Below are 24,224 nucleotides of genomic sequence, written 5' to 3'. Positions count from 1 at the left end.
TTTTGATCTTAGTTTCGCTTACTGGCAGAAAAACAATAAGGGATTTTTATCCCCTTAACTTACATTCTGTTTATTGTGTGGATAAAGAAAAAGAGCATGGGCAATATTGCCTGAGATCAAAAGAGAGAAAGAATTTTTTTTTTTTTTTTAATCAGAAATGTTTTGATTTTCATTCATCTTTTGTTTAAGAAATATTTTTATTCATTGAATGATAAGGATATGCTATTGTTGAATTAAATATATCTAAATACTATAATAGTGAATGGATTGATTTAGAATTGATTTACAAATAATATAAATGTATTTCTAGTGACGGAGCCTCAAGCTGCCTCAACTGAAAATTAAACTCAAGTCGATTTCATTTGCACTTGAGGCATCTTAAAATTAGAATGCTAACATACTTATTTTCACTGTTCCAACTGTTTTTGTTTTTTTTTCCTTAACATTAAGTTATGTGAAGAGTATATGTACTTGCATGTTAAAGATATTCTTATAAAAATTTTCATTTGAAGGTTTGACTTTGATTAAAGTACATTAAGTGTATTTCATGAAAGTATTCCTTATTAGTATTTAAGGTTCAAATAGGAGGAGGACTGAGAAGTTCTGATAATCACCACGGAGGAAGTGAGGAAGAACGATTTAACTTATACATTATTCTATATATTTTTGTTAAGTGTATCCTCTGAGAAAAAAAGTTTCATCAGAAAATATCACCTTTTTCTAGTTGTTTTTCAGAACTTCTCAGCCCCCCCCCATATATCAAATCAAAAATAATAAAATAAAAATAAATAGAAATAACATCAGATAAAAAAAAAATCAAAAATAATTTGTCGTTTTGATTGGCCAAGTAGTCACAATGTCTGCTATCCAACCAACAGGCTTAATTCCTGATATGGATGTTTCTGATTATCTTTAGGTTGCAGATGATTTCATCGCCCTGCTTATCGAAGGCCTGAAGTGGCTTGAAAAGGTCCCATGTTTGGTCTCCAAAGCAGGGGTACAGATTATGAAATAAATAAATAAAAAAAAAAATGAAATAAAATAAAGGTTCACAACCTTTCTTATGTGGGAGTCACAAAAAAATTACTAAAAGATTTGAATTTTCTATTTGGTTACATTGAGATGCTTATATCTTCTCTTCATTTTCTTTTCACTCATTTTCAGTCCACTGCTGAACAAAGGCCTCCTCTTCCCTCTCTACTACAATGCCTAGATGTTTATATAAACATCAAAATTTAATATTTGGATATTCACATCTCTGTCGTTTAATATTTGTCGAAAGTATTTTGAGTTGATTATATTATACTATAAATTAAAGATGCGAAGACATTATATTCTTGGTTTCATCCAAGTGTAAGCAAACAAAGTTTGCACATGAGGTCACTTCGCAACTGGGCTATTTGTATAAAAATGCTAATGACTTCGCATCAGTTAGAATGGAATAAGGGCCATTACCTAGACTGGTTTTGACCTTTATTGAGATTTCATCAGTCGGAGCTATACTCAGAAGTGATACCAAGGTTAAATATTTCCATATACAAGTAGCCAAAAGGTGTCCCACCTTATTGCTTAAAATACTCTAGATTAGAGATAGATGTCGAAAGTATTTTTGCTTGGTTGTACTATAAATTAAAGACTTCTGCATTACTTCAACCTTGGTATCACTTCTGGGTCTGGCTTCCACTGATGAGAGACCAGTTTCAATCTCAATAAAGATTGAAACTGGTCTGGGTAGTGGCCCTTTTCGTAATGTATAGCATTTTACATGTCTGTAAGGATATGTGCATTGCGTTATGGGATATTAAGACAATTGATGCTAATCACTTGTGATTATCTGATTAAAAGTAGTTTTTCCTAGTTTTGTGTCTTAGAGGATATAACACCTATAAGTTAAGACTATCCCCATATCCTTATGGATAGGGAATTATCTTATTATCATTGGATCTCATATGATCCAAGCATAAATATTTAAACTTAAAACTCTGCTCTTGAATTAAAAGTAGTCTGTATATTGTTGTAAGTAGATCTATATAATTGTTTATATTTCTGCAGTAATTTTAACTATTGTTTTCTTATCTTGTTTAGTATTCTTATATAATCTTATATTATTAGGCTCAGTACTATGGACCAATCAGTATTGGAACTCCTCCACAGAGCTTCAAGGTTGTATTTGATACAGGATCATCAAACTTGTGGGTCCCATCCAGTCACTGTAAATGGACAAATATTGCATGCTGTAAGTAAAGGTCAACTAAATGACAAACCAAAACCTAGATTTAGATAAGTATTATTAAACAGTGTTTTTAATTGTAATTTTATTAAGCATTGGATAGTTTTAAGTTCACGTTTGAGTTTAGTTTTCAGTTGTCTAGTATCCATTATTTTGAAGATCTGTTGTATATTGTTTGGAATGGGGAAACCAGGGATGAGATCTTAGTTTCTCTATATAATAATTTTGTTTGTTTGTTTCAGATGGATATGATGTAATGTTTCCATGATGGGTTCATCTTTATAGTTTCAGTATTATAGTACTAAAGATGAATTAGACATCCTCATAAGGAGATGACAAAGCTTTCTCTCTCAGGAACTCAATGAAGAACAATGTTCAGAAACAAAAGTTGTTCATGAAAGACACCAGTTCTTCATTCCTCAAAGCCAGCCAGCCAGAAAACTTATGCAGTTAAGTTACTAATGACTGGCCTCATAGCCATGTCAATTATGGCGAAGTCATGCGAGTTTTGAAATTTCAGTCATAAATTACAAAAGTGTCAAATTCCAGCTCATACTGTTATGCATGTAGATAAATGGCATTCATCACTGGTCAGTCATGTATGAAAGGTCCTTTCATAATCAGCATAGAACCAACTCCATAAGTGTTTGCTGTCTATATGTTTCCTATGATTATTCCATATGATTTTTATTTCATCCTGCCTGAAAGATTTCCCTGAAATCTAGATTTTTAAATGTCCGTTTGAGTTGAATTCTTTGTTCAGAAATAATATAGGTGGAGTGTAGTTTATTATACAAATAGTAGCCTTATCAACAAGGTGTTAGAATCTCTTCATTGCCTTGATGATATTGGAATCTTTGTTACACCACTTGTTGAAGGTAGGCATATTGTGAAATGTTTCTCCATCTGTATCCGAAGTTTTAACCTATGCTGGCCAAATTCACATATTTGTATTGTTTGAGTTCATTTTATTTTCACTTTACATTTAGTTTTAAAATTTGAAATTCTTATTTCAAGTTTTAAATTAATTTTAATCTTATATTTCAGATTTCTTTTCCTTATTGTTCTTGCAGGTGTTTAAGAATTCATTATTGGTTTAGTATTCTTTATATCTTAAATACTCATTTATAACGAAATATAGATCTTTTGCTTTTGAAGCTTTAATTTACTGTTCATTTCTTATTTTACATCATATGAATTTTTTCCTCTTTGGACAATGTCAACTCTTTTCATTCAAGGGTTTTTAATTTGAATCTTTATCTTAATTTTATTAGTTTTGTTAAATTTTCTTTTGTCTTGGTTACATAAATTGCATACATATTCTCTCTTGGTTGTTTGATATTTATTATATCCTCAACAATTACTTTTCATGTTTGTTATCCATAGTAATTTAGTGTAATCTTGAGAAATTTTTCAAAACATGAGTTTTGAAAAATTTCTTAAGTTTACAGAGAGAGGCATGGTGAACTCAGGAAGTTAAAGAACCAATCAAAGAAAAGAAGAAGAAAGTATATTGAAAGTTCCTGGCAAGTAAGTCTACTTGTGCTCTTAGAGAATATAGAGAAAAATGTAAGAAAGTGAAGCACTGTGTAAAAGTAGCTGAACAAAAGTCATGGGAAGACTTTGGTAAGAACATAGAAAATAAATATCAGGAAGGTGGCAAAATATTCTGGAGGTTGAAAAACCTTAGAAATGGAGGAAAAAGTATTGTAAAAGGAATCAGATGATAAAGGTGACATGAAAACTGAAGATAAAGATATTCTAGATGGATGGAGTAATTTCTTTGAAAGACTGTTAAATGAAACAAGTAGTGTCATCATGATGGTAGAAAACTTCCAACAGGAATGCAGACAGGAATACATATCCATACTTGAAGTAGAAAAAGTCATCAAAAACCTGAAATATGGAAAGGTAGCTGAAGTGGATGAGATTAGGCCAGAAATGTTCAAATATGGAGGTGTAATTCAGAAGGCCTCGTCAGAGGATTGAATTCCGCATGATTGGAGCAGAGCTGTCATAGTATTCTATAGGGAAATCAAACTGAATGTGAGAATTAGAGGTATTTCCCTACTGAATGGTCCTGGTAGGATTTATGTAAGTATACTTGAGAAATGGCCAAGAAAAATTGTGGAAAGGAAGCTTGGTGAAGAACAAACTGAATTCAGACCAAATAGAAGTTTTAGGATCAGATTTTCACTTTAAGACAAATAGTTGAAAAATGTTGGGAATATAACATGGATTTGTATTTAAGTTTTGTTGAACTGGAAAAGGCATATGAGAAGGTGCTAGAGAAAAGCTTTTCAAAATGTTACAGTTATATGGTGTAAATGGGATATTATATAGAGTAATACACAGTCGCTATTTGAGCTGTAGGTTTCAGCATTTAGACTTGGAGGTACAGAAAATGATTTTAGGTAAAATCAGGTGTGCAGCAAGGGTGCACATTACCTCCATCTACATTATCTACAAAGTGTTATCAAAAACAAGCAACTAGGAACAGCAGAACATTGTGCCCTTCAATTGGAAAAGACCTGGATTTGATTCTCGTTGTGATAAGGGAAATTCTTTTTTGGGCTTTTTCAATTGAATTTGAGTTAGCCGATCTCATATGAAAGTAGAAGAATTTTTTTCTCCTGGAAACTCTAGTTTTCATTCCCTGTAACAAATTGGCCTTCAGAACACAATTTACAGGCAAAACATGCTGTTGTTGGTGATGATGGGTGGTAGTATCGTAGTAGGAGAATTAAGTGGAGAGGGTGAGATGTATTTAGCGATGTAGAGTAGTGTCCTCCCCCTGATGATCCCTTGGACTTCCTGGAGGTGTCATGTAATAATAATAAATCTCTGCAACTTACCCAATTTAAATTTGGACTCAATCCCCTTCAAAGTAGTCCTCTTCTGACTTCATGTAGTAATCACACCATATTTGCCATGCTCCAAACCTTCCTGGAAGTCTCTGTTGAAGTGCATCAAGCACAGCTTGCGATTCGTCTTGGATCTCCTTAACAGTGTTGAAGCACTGCCTTCAGTTTAATTTCATTTTTTGGAAACAAAAAGAAGTCACTAGGTGATAAATCTGGCGAGTAAGGAGAATGTTGGATGACTGCCATGCTATTGACTGACAAAAACTCTTGCTTTGTTAAGGCACTGTGGGAGGAAGCTTTATTGTGGTGGAGAACCAGTTGCAGCTTCGCCACAATTCCAGTTTTTTGCACCGAGCATCTTCTATCAGCTGCCTTAAAATGTTGCAGCAGAATTCTGCATTGACCGTCTGACTGGGTCAGATAAATTCTCTGTGTCCCCTTTAATGTCAAAAAATGTGATAAACATGCTCTTTGTTGATGAGAATTGCCTTGCCTTCTTGGGGAATGTGGACTCTTCCACTGTGACGATTGCTGTTTTATCTCTTGGTTGTAGCTGTAAAAACCCAAGTCTCATCCCCTGTGATGATCCTTGAGATGAAGGTTAGGCCATCAATGGCCTTCTGATGAAGATGTTGCCAGACATTCACATGGTACTCCTAGTCAGAAGTCAAGAGATGGGGAATGAACTTGGCAGTGACACAATGCATGTTCAGATCTCTTGTGATGGTCACTTGAACTGCTCCATATGAAATCCCAATTCTGTCAGCAACTTCCTGAATGGTGATGTGTTGATCTGCAAGGATGGTCTGTCAAATTTTTTCAACATTTTTCTTGGTTGTGTGGGTGGACCAGTTGTCCTGGCTTCTCATCTTCCTCCAAGGCAGTTCTGCCTGTCTTAAAATGTGAGTACCACTCAAAACACTAAGTTCAGCTCATGGCTTTGTTGTTCGGCTCATGGTGAAGTAATTTAAAGGACCCCGAGGCAAATGTCCCCAGTTTTACACAAAATTTACATTTGCCCTTTTTTCTCATTTCATGTTCGTGGCAAAATCGCAGAATGGCACAAACACGTGATAAAAATAATGGGCATTACACTAGTTCCAGTGCAAAGATCTCAATGCCACTTGTCAAGCTGACTCAACAATGTCTATGCCACTGACATCCAGCAGCATGAGAGTATCCGGCACAGTCCAGTTTCTTTTTGATAGCACCTCGTATCTGGATCACATTATGAAGGAAAGTGGTAGTAAGTCCAATATGAAACTTAACAATGTTATTCTTAATTCTTTACTTAATGTAGATGTTATTATACTTCTGAATAAATCCAACCCATGTTTGCAAGATTCCCTGACTAAATTGAATAACTGTTGTAATAAATTTGGTATGAAAATCAGGCAATAAAAAGAGACAATGAAAATAGGTAGAAAAATTGCAAACATCGATTTTTCATCTGTATCCTGAATGGCAAACTTATAGAACAAGTAAAACTTTTCATTCTGGCTATTTAGGCACATTCTTTAGTGATGATGATGGTAAATTAAATATGGAAATGGACAACAGAATTAGTATAGCTGGTACGATATGAAGTCAGATAAATAAATTTATATGGAATAAGGCAGAAATTAGTCGAAACACTAAATTATTATATACAAGACAGTGTTCAAACCGAGTTTAACTTATGGTTCTGAGAGCTGGGTTAGAAATAAATCACTTGATCAAAGACAGAGACCTCTGATATGAGAAAGATTAGTGAAGTAAACAGATGGCATCAGTATTACATTAATAATAGGATCTCAGTAAAGAACTTGACATTGTTGGCATTCAGGAATGTGTTGGTAGAGCTAATCTCAGGTAGTATGGTCATTTAAATAGAATGGAGAAGAAAGATTAGCAAAGCAAAAGTGTTCTTTGGCAAGAAAAAGATTCAGAGGAAGATCAAGATGTAGTGGATTCATACAGTAAAAAAGTGCCTTAAAAGACAGAAATATAAGATCTGATAATGTTGGAGTCGTGATAGATAATAGATTAATTAGGAGGAAAATTGTTGATTGGAAGTTAGTAATGATGTGACTTTTTCATGTAGTACCTGAGGGTATCAGGTATTTCATGATGATGATGATGATAAATTTTTATTTCATTTTATTTGTAAATCAATTTTACTTAGTCCTTATCTAACACTTTTGGAAATCTTATGTATCAAGGAGCTTACAAAAAAGAAGTCTAAATGTAAAAAAAAAAGTTATTTTTCTATAAATGAGATTGAAGATAAACTTTTATAGAATGTGCTTTTATTTTTATTTTATTATAGTATTGCACAATAAATATGATAATTCAAAGTCTAGCACCTATAAGAAGAATGGTACTTCTTTTGAAATAAAATATGGAAGTGGAAGCATGACAGGATTTTTGAGTACTGATAATGTCGGCATTGGAAATGCAGTGGTAAGTTTTAAGTTTATGTAAAAATGTATGCAGTTATTTTCATAGATATTTTGTTCATATTGAAAAATTCAGAAAATGTAAATTTGTTACTTGATATATATCTTGCACAGAATTTTTTTACATCCTTGATTGCTAACTTCATTTTCGAAAGGTAGCATTTGAAGTAAACATTGAAAATAATATAAGGTAATGAAGTGAATTAAAAGAAAATTTGTTTTTCATGTATTCTGCTGATTATATCTCCTGGTCATGAACATGGTTAGGAGATAATGCTAGCTTTGATTCCTTTGTTTCTTTTTAGCATAATGGAATCTACTGCTGGCTTGCTGGGCATATCACAGCTTCACCAGTAGTCAGAATTCAAAATGAATTTTCATCCATCAGGCATCCATGACTAATTGCACTATTGCCTCATTGTCCTTTTGGCTCAGATGTTGAGGAATCATTTTAGGGTGAGAGTGTTAGAGAGGATTTCGGATGGACTGGAAAGTGTACAAGATTGGTGGAAACATAATTCAAAAGTAATCCTGAGCTGTGCAATCGAGGTGTTTGGTGAGACATCTGGAAAGATTAGAGAGCAGAAGGAGGGTTGGTGGTGGAATAATGATGTACAAGTGGCAGTGACAGCTAAGAGGAAGGCAAAGCAGAAGTGGGATGAGTCAAGAGTGGAAGAGGACAGAGAGGTGTACAAAGAGAGAAAGCAAGAAGCCAAGAGAGTTGTGGCACAGGCGAAGGCCATGGCATATCAAGATCTGTATGATCAATTAGAAACAAAGGAAGGACAGAGAAAAATTTACCAACTAGCGAAATGTAGAAATAAAGCAGCTAAGGACATCTTACATGTGAGGCAGATCAAAGATGCTGAAGGAAGAGTATTATGGAGGGATGTGGACATAAGAAACAGATGGAAAATATACTTTGAGGGACTTCTGAATGAGGAAAATGCAAGGACTCACAGAGGAGATGGGCAGCCTTCTGAGGGGATGGTGCAGAACATCAGTAGAATGGAAGTGACGGAGGCCATGAAGAGGATGAGGAATGGAAAAGCGGTGGGCCCCGACAGAATTCCAGTGGAGGCATGGAAGGCACTGGGGGAAGAGGGAATTGACCTGCTGTGGGACCTGTTCATGAAAGTTTGCCAACAGGAAAATATACCCGAGGAATGGAGGGAGAGTACTCTTGTTCCCATCTACAAGGGTAAAGGGGATGCACAAGACTGTAAAAATTACAGAGGAATAAAGTTGATGTCCCACACAATGAAGATCCTAGAAAGGGTTCTTGATGGTAGATTGAGGGAGGAGGTGGAGATTGCAAAGGAACAATTTGGCTTCATGCCGGGTAGATCAACAACAGATGCTATCTTTGGGTTACGACAGATGATGGAAAAATATCGAGAGAAACAAAGGGAGCTACATCTGGTATTTATTGATCTGGAGAAAGCATACGATAGAGTGCCAAGGCAAGAAGTCTGGAGGTGTCTGAGGGAGAAGAAGGTGCCGGAGAAATATGTCAGGTTGGTGCAGGAAATGTACAGAAATGTGAAGACAAGTGTTCGGACCTGTTTGGGACAGACAGAAAGTTTTCAAGTAACAGTTGGCTTGCATCAAGGGTCAGCATTAAGTCCGTTTCTGTTTAATATTGTGATGGAGGTGGTAACAGAGGAGGTGAGAGAAGATGCACCTTGGACAATGTTGTATGCAGATGACATCTTGCTGTGTGTAGATTCAAGAGAAGAAGCGGAAACTAAACTGGAAAGATGGAGAAAAGTACTGGAAGAGAGAGGTATGAGACTGAGCAGAAGTAAGACAGAGTATATGTGTTGCGCAGTGGGCGGTGGCCAGGAGACAGACCTGGAGCTGGAAGGAAATGTCATCAGGAAGGTGAGAGACTTTAGATACTTAGGTTCGACAGTGGAAGAAGATGGAGGAGGTGAGAAGGAAGTGGGATGCAGGATACAAGCAGGTTGGAGGAACTGGAGGGAGATGGCTGGAGTGTTATGTGATAAGAGGGTGCCGATCAATCTGAAAGGCAAAATTTATAGGACAGTATTGAGGCCAGCTATGACATATGCTATAGAAACTGTGGCCCTGAGGAAAAATAACATTAGCAGGATAGAAGTAGCAGAGATGAGAATGCTTAGGTGGATGTGCGGTGTGACCAGAAAGGATCATCTGAGAAATGACTGTGTCAGGGGAACAGTGAAAGTTACGAACTTAGGAGCGAAAATACAGGAGGCAAGGTTGAGATGGTTTGGTCATGTGATGAGGAGGGAGGACGAATATGTGGGAAGAAGGGTCATGCAGATGGATGTGCAAGGAAGGCGGAAGCGTGGGCGGCCAAAGAAGAGATGGAGGGAGCTGGTAGAAGAGGACTTGAAGATGAAGAACTTGGATGTGGTGACAGCCCAAGACAGGAAGGTGTGGAGGAGACTCATAATAAACAGTGACCCCACTTAAGTGGGAGAAGCTGCAGAAGAAGAAGAAGAAGAGTTGGCCCAAGAACTCGACTTTTTTTTTTTTTATTTGAAATATTATAATTATCTTTTAAGTTAATTTTTTTCTCAGAAGGAATTTTTTTGGAATAATTTCAGCTTTCAATTTTTCCTTTCATCATCTAATCTCAAAGTTTCAATTGATAACCATTGATTCATTCTTTATTTCTTTTAGAATATACTAAAACATTGTTCCACTGTATCATTTTCTGATCTAGACAGATTAGAAATGCTGATTTATATCTTCATGACAATGATGAGGATGATGAAATTTATCTTCCACATCCACCATTATGAACATCCATGCCTATGGTAGGATAGGATTTGAACCTGCAGCCTGTTAGTTGAAGAGCAGTATGTCACCATTTGGTGATATGTTATGTGTTTGTGCACGCACACCATGAACACTTAATAGTTGACATGACTGCTCCTTAGAATTTGATACTTCTAAGTGATAGATTTCCTGCATGCCAACCAGACATGTTTAGTTCTCTGTCATATTCAGAAGAATATGACAAAGAACTAAATAACCATCACAAATTAGCTTTCCAATTAGGATTCATACATATTTAAAACATATATAAATGCTATAACCAGTGTTTTTAGTACCTTTGGGATTATTATCCATATTTTAAGGGAAAAAAAAAGTTTTTCTTATTCATAATTTGGCTTCATTAATTTTTTTTTTTGCGAAAATGTGTGTATTAATAATTTTAACAAAAATTATAAGGAAAAGGTTATATTTTAATTGACAAACTACAAATTCATACATATATGCAGAACGTTATTCTTTGAATACAAGAAAGATTCCAATTTGAAAAGAATGTTATGGTGATTTAAGAATTCATATTGTACAATATGGCAATCAGAGTTACAAATAATTTTTAATTAGCAAATTTTAGTTTGACTGGTATACTATTTTAGCATCGCATGAAAAAAAACATTATGCAATAGCAGCATAATAGAAATGTTGTTGGCTGGTTTTTTTTTTTTTTTTTCAGTTATCTAATGAAAAATGTGATTCTTTAATGTTTTCATTTTAGGTCAAAGACCAGACATTTGCAGAGGCAGTGTCTGAGCCCGGTTTAACTTTTGTGGCAGCTAAATTTGATGGTATATTAGGTTTGGCATTCAGTACAATATCAGTAGATGGTGTAACACCTGTATTTGACAACATGGTGAAGCAGAAGCTGGTAGATCGTCCCGTGTTTTCTTTCTATTTAAACAGGTAATGGCTTTGAAGTGTATTTGTTCCTGTTATTTATAATAATGCTTACCAGTTCCATTTTTATGAGAATTTCATGTTGTGTTAATGGATGTGTATTATAAAAATTTGACAAAATATTAAGAAAACACAATCACAATTTTGTGCAGGTCTCCTCTCACAGAACACCCTTTTTCCTACTAGTCCCAACACTTTGTTCTTTGGCACTACAAAGGTAACAAGTTGAATGACCTCCAGAATTTATATTCTTTCTTTCCATTGTTGTCTGACTATTGCTTCTGATCCTTTGGCTCAAATACCCTGGGCAATTTGCCAAAATTATTCTGACTGGCATGAAGATCTTTGTTCCCCCATTCAACCCAAAATTCTTATTCACTTCCCAAGTCTTGGTTCAACAAAGTATAACAAAGCAGTTGAAGGAAAACAATTCAGCTTACCACAGATGGCTTGTATTAAGAACTTCAGTTTCATACTTGGCATGTGCTGAAGCATACAATAAAAATGCAAAGCATTCATCAGGAAATCTAAATCTGACTTCATAAAGGCCAAAAGCAGAAAAATTGCCTCCTGTCTAGATGGAAGTTGTGCCTTCTGGTCCCTTGCTAAGGCTGTCAGATGCAGCTTCTGCTTGTCTGTGCTACTACTCTCTTGCTTGTTCAGATGGCACCCAAAGATAAAGCTGGCTTCCTGTCACCACTCTTTTCTTCTAACTCCTGCATAGATGATCAAGGAAAATAGTCTCTTATCATACTAGAAACTGAGCACCATATGCCTGCTGTGATTTTTTGGCAAAAAGACCTCAGAAGGCTGAATGACTTGATTAAGAAGATTAAAAGTCTTCTGGTACTTATGGTCTCTTTCCAGTAGCTACTACTTATCTCAATGCAGGGAAGCAATCAATATCCAATCTATTCCAAAAAGAGAGAAATAAGATGTTGGCTGTCAAACTACTGGCCAATTGCCATCATCTCAATCCTCTTCAGAATAATTGTGAAAGTCATCAGTATTCGACTTCTGGCAACTAGCACTTTCTCACTTAAACAACATCTATATGAAAAATAATGACTGTTGTAATGTGCATGTGCTTGTTGGAAAAAAGCACGCTCTGGTATTAAAATATGCTGTTTTGCCCAATTCTGTTTACAATATGCCTGTAAAAAATGTTTTATTATTTAATGGGCACAGTATATATATTCAAGGTACTTCAGAGTATATTGCTCAACTAGCCCAACAATTAAATTAGTGAGACCACATTCCAGAATGTAAAGTTTTATACTTTACAACATTGAATAGCATAATTTCTTTTCCTCTGCTTGTCATACCAGTCTGTTCAAGTTCTCCTGAAGAAATGCTATACCAGACAAAAAAAAAAAAAAATTATATGTACCTTTTAAATTATTTATGATATCTGTATGGATGATTCAGGATGTGTTTTTTATTTCAAGAACATGAGAGGTAGAACATACAACATATCAATGCTGTGAGTGGTGGGTTGCAGATGAGGATTTTTTTTTTAGGGAAAAAGAAATCTGACATTTTTCCCCCTAAAAATCCCACTTCAATGAATAATAATGGACAAAGGACTGATCTTTGAGACACACCACTGGTTACCCAGAATCTTGCAGATTCACCCCTATATACAACTTTTTGATATGTCAGGGATCAAATAGGACCCGTCCCTCATATATGCACACCAGAAGATGTGGAATCTGCAGTGGCTAGCCTCACCCAACAGATTAAGTCCGCTATAATGGTTGTATCCTACCAGAAACCTGTTCCCAAGCCTGATCGTTTGCCTGAGGACATTATGGACCTGATCAGAGAGAAGAGCAGAGCTAGGAAGAGATTTCATAACACTCGCGCACCTCAGGATAAGACAGTGCTTAACAGATTGAATGGAGCAGTAAGAGATGCACTTAAAACACATAGAAACGAAGTTTGGGATAAAAAGTTAGCCTCTATCTCACCTATTGATCACTCTATCTGGGGCCTACTGAGAAACATCAAAAATAAAAACAGATTCCCCCCCCCCCCTATAATCTCAAACCAGGGCCTAGTCCACACAGATGCAGATAAGGCAGAAGCCATACTTAAAAATCTTGAGGATCAGTGCAAACCTTCTTATAACAACATTGATTTCAATTATCTGTACAAAATCCACAGACAGGTTAGGCATGCACTAAACCTCCCGGATACCAGTGCTGATCATATTGCACCCGCATCACCTGTTGAATTATGATATTATTAAAAAACTTAAGCACAATAAAGCTCCTGGATCAGATAGCATCTCAAACAGGGTGATCAAGCTGCTGCCTCGAAAAGCTATAGTGCATCTGACCAGTATAATAAATGCAATCTTAAGACTTCACTATTTTCCTTCCACCTGGAAAATGGCTGATGTGATTCCTATACATAAGCCAGGCAAAGACCCACACTTACCGCAGAATTATCGTCCAATCAGTCTCATCTCCAATCTGGGTAAGGTTGCAGAGAAGGTCATCCTCTCACGACTCCAAACCTCAGTAAATGACCTAAACATCCTCCCTAAAGAACAGTTTGGATTTCGACAACACCATAGCCGCAACAGCAAATCCACAGAATTGTGGAATATATCACCACCAGCTACAACTGGTGCCTGCACAAGAGCTGTATTCCTAGACCTATCTAAAGCATTTGACTAAATCTGGCATTTTGGACTCCTGCACAAACTTATCTCAGCCGGTATCTCACTAAAAATGGTTCATCTAATCCGTTCATATCTTCAGAATAGATCAATGCAAGTTAAAATTAACGGTTCTACATTGTCCCAGCGCCATATCTTTGCTGGAGTGCCGCAGGGATCTCTACTGGCTCCATTGCTGTTTTCTGTATACATGTCAGACATCCCACACAATCCGATGACTTCCATTTTAGCACTGTATGTGGACGATACAGCAATACTAACCAGATCTCTCAGACCCTGCTTTGTTACCAGAAAATCTTCTAAAGCTGGAGGGTTGGTTCTCCAAGTGGAGATTGGAAGTCAACCCCCTGAAAAGCTCAGCAGTTCTCTTCTCAAAAAGGCCAATGTCTCCTGCAGGAGATGTGTTACTATTCAATACTAAAATTCCCTGGCAGAAAGAAACAAATAAAAAAACAGTTTCATTCTTCTCATGAGATTTTACTGCTATCCAATTAATGTTTGGATAATTAAAGTCTCCCATTATGATTACTCTTTTCATGCTCATCTTTTCTATTTGGTGATGCATTTCTTCATCACTAGCAACCGATCCACCAGGTCTGTAACAACACCCCACTATGTATTTGATCTTTCCACCTCACACCAGATGGCTTCAAACTCACTACCACATGAAAGACTGTTATTAGTATTCTGGATTCTAGCCAGGTATCACTAATGTGTGCAATCTGAGGTGCCAACATATTGACCAAGGCAACAAACTTTGTTTCTGATACTTCTAGCATTTGTGCTGCATGTTCTTTTGTATACTCTTGCCTGTAATCTGCATGACATAGTTGGACAACTTGCAGATCTCTGTTCTTCTAGTGCCTTATATATGCTGACATTTTTGTACATATCTGATGAGTTTGAACTGGACGAAGACAAAGTTGAAATCGTTCTCTCATAATCATTTTCATAATTAGGCCTATTCCTGTCATTAACACAGTTACATAACATTGTCACTTTTACACGCGTATTCTCACCATTCCTCCCATTATAGTTTAGTTTCCCTGACTTTCTGTGTTAGGTCTCATGCCAGTTATTAGTTTTTAAAAATTCCTAATACCAGATGAATTCAGGTGCAGGCTGTCCCTCTTATAGAAATCCAATCTTCCCTCATACTAACTCCACGCATCCAAAAACTCAAATCCATTCTTTCTACACAGCCTACGCATTGAATTGTTTCCCATCATAGCCCTTCTTCTTAATTCATTTTTGCCATATCAAGGTAATATGCTTATGATTTTCACTTTGCTACTCTTCACTCTTGCTTCTTCTGACAACCCTTTCACATCCTTTTTCATACCTAACTTATTGCTAGTTAAGTCATTAGTGCCTACTACAGTTTTGATCTCATTTACTTTTCTTTTCTGTTTTTCAGTTGTTTTTGTTATATTTTTAAGTTTTGCTCTGGGAAAACATGAAGTTATAACCTGCTCATCAGCGGTATGTTTTATTATAGAGTCAGCATTACAAATAATGTCCTTCTTTTTACAGTCACATTACCTACTGATTTTTGTTAGTTACTAACTTACCTGATTCTGTGCTTTGTTTCTTATTTTGCTGCTTAATTTTCTTTTCCTCCCTATGTTCATTCAAACACCACTCAACCTTCTGTAATTCCCGAGTTGTCTCTCTAATGATGTGCTTTAACTTTGCTATTTTTTAGATTAATTCATTTTCAATAATCTCCTTGATATCTTTAATATCCTCCTTAGCAGGGCAAGCGTTCATATTATCAGTTTTGCTGCCCTTCTTAGCATTATCTTGTCTTGTGCATTTTTGGCACTATTTAAAACTATATTTAATATTTCAATATCTTAACAAAAATGTGTCATAAAACTCTAAATATACTTATGTACACTCATATCCTATATACAAATGTACACTAATATACTCATCATCAACAACAACCATGGGTCCAATGCCCATAGGTGTCTGCTGCCACCTTGATATGATTCTTCCATTGCATTCTATTTTGTGCAAGATGACTCAGTTTGTGTATAGAGTTTCTGCACCATTTGACGATGTCATTGCCCCATTCTGTTTGTCTTCCTCTTTTGTTCTTTCCTTCAATTATTCCAAACAGCAACGTTTTTAGTTTTCTCTCATCATTCATTCTACATATATGGCCAAATAGATGTAGTTTCCTTTTGATTATTTTCTGGATCAGGTTTTCTTTTGGTTGTATTCATCTGTAGATTTCCTCATTGTTCACTTTCTGTATCCAGCTTATTCTCAAGATCTTTCTATAGCACTTCCTCTCAAATGCCAATATCCTCCTTTCAGATTCTCTCAGGAGTATCCAGGCCTCGCATCCATAGAGCATGTTGCTGAAGATACAGGTTTCTACAATGCGCAGTTTAGTTTGCATCTTTATAGCTCGGCTCTTTCATATTTTGTCCATGGCTATTAAAATAGTTGTTGCTCTGGCTAGTCTAATTTTTATCTCTCTTTTTGGAGTCCATTTATGTGTCATGTGGCACATAAATAAAATGTGAAACACTTCACATATCCAAGATATGTGAAGTGTTTCACATTTTCCAGTTGAAATCTGTCTATCATAACTCTGTTTAGTAACTCCTGTTGTCCGAATATCATTGTTTTAATTTTTTCAAAGTTAACATTTAGTCCATATCTTTTTCCTTCTGTGTATAGTGTTTGCAATGTCTGTTCCAGCCTTGCTGTGTCGTCTTCAATCAGGACGATGCCATCTGCAAAGCAGAGGTAGTTTATTCTCATGTCATTTATTGAAATCCCTCCACCTTCTTCTTTAATCTTATCTGGTGTTCTTCCCAGATGTGTGATGATGATGATTGGTGATATTGGGTCCCCTTGACTAGTGGTAAACCAATCTCCAGTCTCACCTGCTATCCTGATTTTTGCTTGTGCTTGGCTGTTTATATCTTTCAGCAGGCAGATCAATTTATTGTCCACACCATAGGATTCCAAGACAGCCCATGTTATATTTTGGTCAATATTATCAAATGCTTTTTGGAAGTCCACGAAACAGCAATATATCGTTTTGTTCTTTCTTCGAGCTTTCTCTGCTATTAGTCTTAGTGCGAGCATTTGTTGCACTGTACTTCAATCTTGTCGAAATCCGGCTTACTCATCCGGAAGATGTGCCGACATATGCCCCTTCAGGCGTACTGTTAATATTTTCATCAGCACTTTGCCAAGATGACTCATGAATGCAATAGTTCTGTAATTGGTGCATTCTAAAGCACTGCCTTTCTTATGAAGAACAACTAAAACCGATTTTTTCCACTCTTTGGGGGCATATCCTGATCTCCATATTTCATTACATAGCTGATGTATTTCTTTTACACTGATTCTCCCCCATATTTTAGCATCTCACCTATTATGTTGTAATTTCCAGGACTCTTGTTGTTCTTGATGTTTTATAGCCTTATTCACCTCCTCTTCCAAGGTGTCATTTTCAAAGATCTCTGCTGGTGGAGAAATTGCTTTTAGTTCTTTGATTTCTTCTGTTGCAGTATCATTTAGTTGATTTTTATATAGTTCACTGCGATATCTTGTCCATCTATGCATTATTTCTGATCTTGTTGTTTGCCACTTCCTATTGACATTTCTTATAAGTCTGTAGACCTCTCTAGTTTTGTGTTCTCCTTAGTACTGTTCAAAGTCTTTGCACTGGTCCTCCAACCATTTAGCTTTATCAGATCTTGCTGCTTGCTATACTTCATTGCATTTTTGATGGTATAACTCATCTGCTGCCTCTGAATTATCTCTTAAGTTTCAGTTCTCTTTTCTCTTGTACCAATTTTAGGATTTCCCGAGTTATCCATTTCTTGTTGATCTTTTCTCTTTCACGAATTACTTCCTCTACTACTTTTTTTAGCACTGTAGTCAGTCATTCTGCTCTTGTATTTATGTTTTGTTTTTCACTTGCGGTCCTAAGCTTAGTTTCCAATATGTTCTGATATGCTGTTCTTAGCCTTTCTTCATTTAGTTTTGACATATCTCTAGCTTTTTGAAACTTTCCTTTGTACTTCTGTTTCAGTTTTAGCCTTATATTTGTAATCACTAAACTGTGGTCTGAATCAATATCAGCTCCAATATCAACAATGATAGACCAGAAATGTTGAACTGAGGTTCTCCATTTCTGGTCTATTAATATCAGGTCAATCATATTCCTATGTTTGCCATCGAAGGCGTGCCATGTCCATTTACGACAATCTTTTTGTTGGAATTTGGTATTGCAAATCATCAGGTTGTTATCCATGGCAAATTCCAGAAGCATCTCTCCATGTTCATTTCTTTCTCCATATCCAAATTTTCCCATAACATTTTCCTATCCTGTGTTATTTTTACCAATCTTTGCATTCCAGTCTCCTCCAATGATGGGTATATCCTGCTTCGGCACCTCATCAATTACTAGTTGTAGATCCCTGTAAAATTTCTCAATGTTTTTATCTGCACTCTCTGCAGTGGGCACATATATTTGAATGGTTGTGATATTAAATGGTTGGGCACTGAATCTTGCAACCATTATTCTTTCACTAACTGGTTTGTATCCTATCATTGCCTGACAGGCCTTGTTACTTAGCAGGAAACCTACACCTGCTTCATGCTTGCTTTCATTTCCTGACCAAAGAAATCTTCCACCATTTGATTCCCCTGACAATGTCCATCTCATTTCTGAAATACCCAATATATCACATCTGTATTTCTTCATGAAGCAACTGCAATTTTCCAGTTGCCCAGAGTGTACTAATTCACTAATATACTATAAAACACTAATTTTCTAAGGGGAAAAACACAATAAAATAGATGTCACCAATTTTACAAGAGCAGTAAATTCACTGTCCAGTCACTATGTAGCCTCAAACCCAACTAATATTATCATTTTTAATATGATTCTGCCATTCATGCCATTTGTTTGTTCACTCCTCTAATCTTTCTCAGAACTCTCTTATCTGTGGACTCTAATCTTTAAGTTCTTTATTTCTAACCCAATTTTCAGGCTCATAACTTAACACTGGTTTTGAAGATTGTTGTATTTTACTTATACAAGTAAAATATTTCAGCTATTTAGGCAAAGTTTTTCGTGAAGATGGGGAATTGCATTTGGAAATACATAACAAAATTACCGAAGCTGCAATGGTGATAAGCCAGTTGAATAAATTTATATGGAATAAGAGATAAAATTAGCCAAAACACTAAAATAGCAGTATACAAAAAAAAAAGAAAAAAACGCCAAACTAGTAATATAAAAAAAAATTAGCCAACACTAAACTAGCAGTATACTGTTGTATACTGCTAGTTGAGTGTTTTGGCTAATTTTATCTCTTATTCAATATAAATTTATTCAACTGCATCAAGGATATCTTTTTCTCCAGTTTTCATATCACCTTTATCATCTCTAATTTCTTTTATAGCACTCTTTCCTCCATTTCTGAGCTTCTTCACCCTCTAGTATATCTTACCACCTTGATATTTATTTTCTATGTTCTTGCCAAAGTCTTCCCATGACTTGTTTAGCTAATTTTACAGTGTTTAGCTTTCTTATATTTTTCTCTTATTCTCTAAGAGAAAAGTCTTGTCACAAAATGATGCCCTCACTAATTTTTGTAATGGGTGTAGATATTTTGTTGAAACCAAGATGTCTTGAGCTGCATTATTTACAATTTTCCACAATTGTTTCTTAACATGATCAACTTGAGAACTTGCACATTTCTGACAATGTTCAAGTAATGTTCAGTGTTCATAAATCAATCATAATAGATGCTTGCTTCTGGAATCATGATAGATGCTTATATGGAACCATATCACTTTTTAGATTTGATTTGATACAAGCAATCTCCTGTCACTGTTCATATAGTTTTAGGAAAAGATAGTTCAGATTGAACCAAATTCATCTCTGTTTTGTATTCAAATATCCATAGTTAATATACATATTATAGTATTTCGAGAAAAAATGTGCCGAACTAGAATTAAAATACTTAATTATGAAAATGAAATATTTGGATTCTTTTAAGGTCAAACTAAATAACTGGGAGAGGAGATTTCCACGTAATCTCTGTGGAATGCAGAGATCTGAGCGGGGATGCTGACTCATTCAATCCTCACCTCATAGTGCGTTGCATTATTTGGCATCTAATTGATGAATAAACAAAGATGGGCTGACAGTAATAAACAAAGATGGGCTGACAGTTTTGGACTTAGCTGACCACATTATATTCTCTATTGGCTTAAACCATAAACAAAAAGTCCTACAACATTATGAAACGTCATGCAATCTGGTTCACTCCTGGTTAAACAAGGCCTCCTCCCGTCCATATCCTTTTTGTCAAGAAACCAGAGTAAACAGTGAAAATTAGCTACTGAACTCATCGTCATTAGAGTTGAACAGTGAGACTTGGCTCACTCACTCACTCACTTAGTAGATCTTGAGACTTTATCTTAGGGTTGTGGGTTCATGTTCCATGTTAGGCAGTTAAATTTATAATTGTTACCCATATATAGCACTGTTGTGTTATAGGACTTGCGACTTCTTGTGTGTGTGTAATTATGTTCCCACAGAAGGTTCTTCTAAGGTAGAAGTGGACGAATTTTTTGAGGCTTTAGAGAAAGCAACTGACGCAATGAAAAAGGAAAAGTTGGTCCTTGTTGGGGATCTAAATAGCAGAGTGGGAAATGATTGTCTGCTATGCAAAAATATTTTGGGAATATTTGGAGAAAAGAGCAAAGCTAATAAAATAGCAAATACCTGTTGGATTTCTGCTCAGGACATGGACATGGTTATTACTAGCACCATGTTCCAACATAAAAATGTGCACAAATTCACATGGAGAGAAGAGGCAAGGAATAAGAAAAGTCTCATTGACTATGTTATTGTTGATAGTGATGTTTTCTCCCTGGTGCAGGACACTAGAGTGTACAGAGGATTTGAAATTGGAAGTGATCACTATTTAGTCTTGAACAGGATAAAATTGAATTTCATTTTGAAAACAAAAACATACATGTAAGAAAGTTTTAAAGCGAATAAAAATTGAGCAGCTTTCAAATGTGAACTGTAGACTAAAATACACAAAAATTATTAAAGAAAAAATGAAAGAGATTGAGAACAGGAACCAAACCTTGGAGATTCAGTGGCAAGGCTTGAAGAAAACCCCTGATTGATTCAGCCAGAGAGGCATGTGGTAAGGTTGTTTGCAAGGATAGAAAAATCAGAACTCCATGGTGGACACAATAAGTTAAAGCGGCAGTGAAGGAAAAGAAGAAAGTATATCAAAAGTTCCTGGCTAATAAGTCTGCTTCTCTTAGAGGATACAGAGACAAATGTAAGAAAGCTAAATACTATGTAAAACTGGCTAAACAAAAGTCATGGGAGAACTTTGGCAAGAACATAAAAAATAAACATCAAGAAGGTGGCAAAATATTCTGGTTGTTGAAGAAGCTTAGAAATGAAGGAAAGAGTGCTGTAAAAGGAGTTAGAGATGATAAAGGTGACATGAAAACGGGAGAAAAAGATATCCTTGAAGTATGGAGTAATTACTTTGAAAAATTGCTAAATGAAACAAGCAGTGATAGCACAGTGGTAAAAAAAACACTCAACAGGCATACAGTCAGGAATGCATATCCATACTCGAAGTAGAAAAAACTATCAAAGGCTTGAAATGTGGAACGGAAGCTGGAGTAGATGATATTCAACCAGAAATGCTGAAGTATGGTGGTATAAAAGTCTTACAGTGGTTGCACTGCATAGTTCAGAAGTTCTGGACAGAGGGACGAATTCCTGATGATTGGAGAAGAGCTCTCATAGTACCCATATATAAAAAGGAGAATAAAACTGAATGTGAGAATTACAGAGGTATTTCCCTACTGAGTGTTCCTGGTAAGATTTATGCAAGTATACTTGAGAAATGGTTGAGAAGAACTGTGGAAGAAAAGCTTGGTGAAGAACAAGCTGGATTCAGGCCAAATAGAAGCTGTCAGGATCAGATTTTCACTTTACGACAAATAGTTGAGAAAGCATGGGAATATAACAAAGATCTGTATTTAAGTTTTGTTGATCTGGAAAAGGCATATGACAAGGTGCTAAGAGAGAAGCTATTCAATATGCTACAGTGGTGTCAATGGGGCATTATATCAAGCAATACTTAGTCTTTATTTGAGTTGTAAGTCAGAAGCTAGAATTGAAGGAAGTACAGGAAGATGGTTTAATATTAAATCTGGTGTGAGACAAGGATGTACGTTATCCCCTCTGTTATTCATTATCTATATGGATCACATTATGAAGGAAAATGGTATTAAACCTGATATCAAAATTGGAGATGTTAATGTCAGCGCTTTGCTTTATGTGGATGATGTTATACTTCTAAATAAATCTGCTACAAGTCTGCAAGATTCCCTGACTAAATTGAATAACTGTTGTAATAGATATGGTATGAAGGTCAGCAGTAAAAAGACAAAGACAATGAAAATAGGCAGAATCATCGAAAATGTCAACTGCGTGGTGAATGGAGAACCTGTGGAACAAGTAAAACATTTCAGCTACTTAGGCACAATTTATAGTGAAGATGGTAAATTAAATATGAATATAGACAACAGGATCAACAAAGCTAGTATGGTAGGAAGTCAACTGAATAAATTTATACAGAATAAGAGAGAAATTAGTCAAAACACTAAATTAGCTGTATACAAGACAGTGTTCAAACCAGTTTTATTATGGATCTGAGAGCTGGGTCAGAAGTAAAACACTTGACTAAAGACTAGAGACCACAGATATAAGAGTCCTGAGAAAGATTAGAGGCATGAACAGATGGTATCAATGGTAGTATCTTATTAAAAATGAGGATATTAGGGAAGAACTTGACATTGTGATCATCCAGGAATGCATTAGCAGAGCTAATCTCAGGTGGTATGGTCACTTAAACAGAATGGGTAAGGAAAGATTAGCAAAACAAGTGTTCTCTGCAAAGTTGGCAGGAAAACGAACCAGAGGAAGACCAAGATATAGTTGGATGGATACGGTACAAAGTGCCTTAAACTATAGAAATATAAGATCTGATAATGTTGGAGTCTTGACAAGTAACCGACTGATTTGGAGGAAAATTGTAGATAGGCAGTTAGTAACGATGTAAATTTTTCATGTAGTACTATCATATCCTGTACATCCCTTGAGGGTAAACGGGAGGAATTTGATGAAAAAAATTAAAATAATTGGATTGTTTTGCTCCAACTGCTTCTGATAAACAACAGAGACCTATAACTACTACTAGTAGTTATAGGTATCTGTAGATCTGAGGGAAACTGGTGAAAGAGGGATCTGGAATCCCTCTTTCACCAGTTTTCTATGAACAAATTGAGTAAAAATTGCAAATAAAATAACACTTAAGAAAAACTGCACTCTAGAATTGCAGAAATTTGGAAGAACATGACTGTAGACCTGTCCATTACCTAAAAATCATAACAAATTTTGAGTATTCTTCTAATAGCATCTGCTGTACAGAAATCCTGCTGCTACTTTTTAGCATTTAGACCTTAGAAATTTCAAACAGCCTTAAATTTTTATTTCAAAGAGAGAGTTTGAAATGTTTGAGTTTTTTTCTGAAGATATTATTCTTTTGTTGATAGTAAACTAGTAGTAAAAACTCTCACTGTTATTTGTCTTCTATTAAATTCAGCTTAATATATTCATTACTCTATAAGATAGAGAGAGAGGTCATGGTTTAAATAAGATAGAGCCACACTGAATTATACCTGTGAATTTTAATTAATTAATGATGTGAATTTTACTCTTGCAAAGGTTCTCAATGTGGAAATTGAAACCAAGGTTTGAATAACTCTGTTATTTTATCCTTACTATGTTGTTGCAATTGTCAACAAATAATACATGATGTATGCTGAACAGTGAGTAGCAGTGATTAATGGAAAGTGTATATGAGAGAGTTCATTAAGAAACTTCTTTGCATATGTTTTATATTTTATATAAATTGCCACTTTTGTTTTTCATAGAGATCCAAGCAGCAGTCCTGGTGGTGAAATTATATTTGGTGGTAGTGATCCTTCATATTATAAGGGTAATTTCACTTATGTTCCTGTGGACAAGAAGGGATATTGGCAGTTTAGAATGGATGGGTAAGCAAAAGTTTTTCAGCAATAAAAATTATTGAAAATTAGCTAGTTTGATTTAAGAGAGGAAGTTAATATGATTCCTTTTTCAATAGGATTAATTTCTTTTTTCTCAAATAATTTCAATAAGCAGTCTTATTTTTGCATAA

General features: G+C 35.6%; 1 protein-coding gene across 1 annotated transcript in view; it reads left to right on the top strand.

Moving 5' to 3' along the window:
• The first annotated feature begins 2,103 nt into the window (after positions 1–2,103).
• LOC150092791 (lysosomal aspartic protease-like) overlaps positions 2,104–24,224 on the top strand; it is a 60,883-nt gene continuing 38,762 nt past the window's right edge. Inside the window, exons 1-4 of the mRNA XM_090414821.1 lie at positions 2,104–2,236; positions 7,403–7,536; positions 11,071–11,255; positions 23,959–24,081. Coding sequence (XP_090270947.1) covers positions 7,489–7,536; positions 11,071–11,255; positions 23,959–24,081 — 356 coding nt within the window. The 5' untranslated portion in view covers positions 2,104–2,236; positions 7,403–7,488. The remainder of the gene's footprint in view (positions 2,237–7,402; positions 7,537–11,070; positions 11,256–23,958; positions 24,082–24,224) is intronic.

The sequence above is a fragment of the Typopeltis vanoorti genome, chromosome 25 (assembly GCF_054136105.1).
Source record: "Typopeltis vanoorti isolate ZY-2024b chromosome 25, IOZ_Tvanoo_1.0, whole genome shotgun sequence".
Classification (NCBI taxonomy): Eukaryota; Metazoa; Arthropoda; class Arachnida; order Uropygi; family Thelyphonidae; genus Typopeltis; species Typopeltis vanoorti.
The sequence above is the reverse complement of the archived record's forward strand: the minus strand, read 5'-3'. Positions and strand labels throughout refer to the sequence as shown.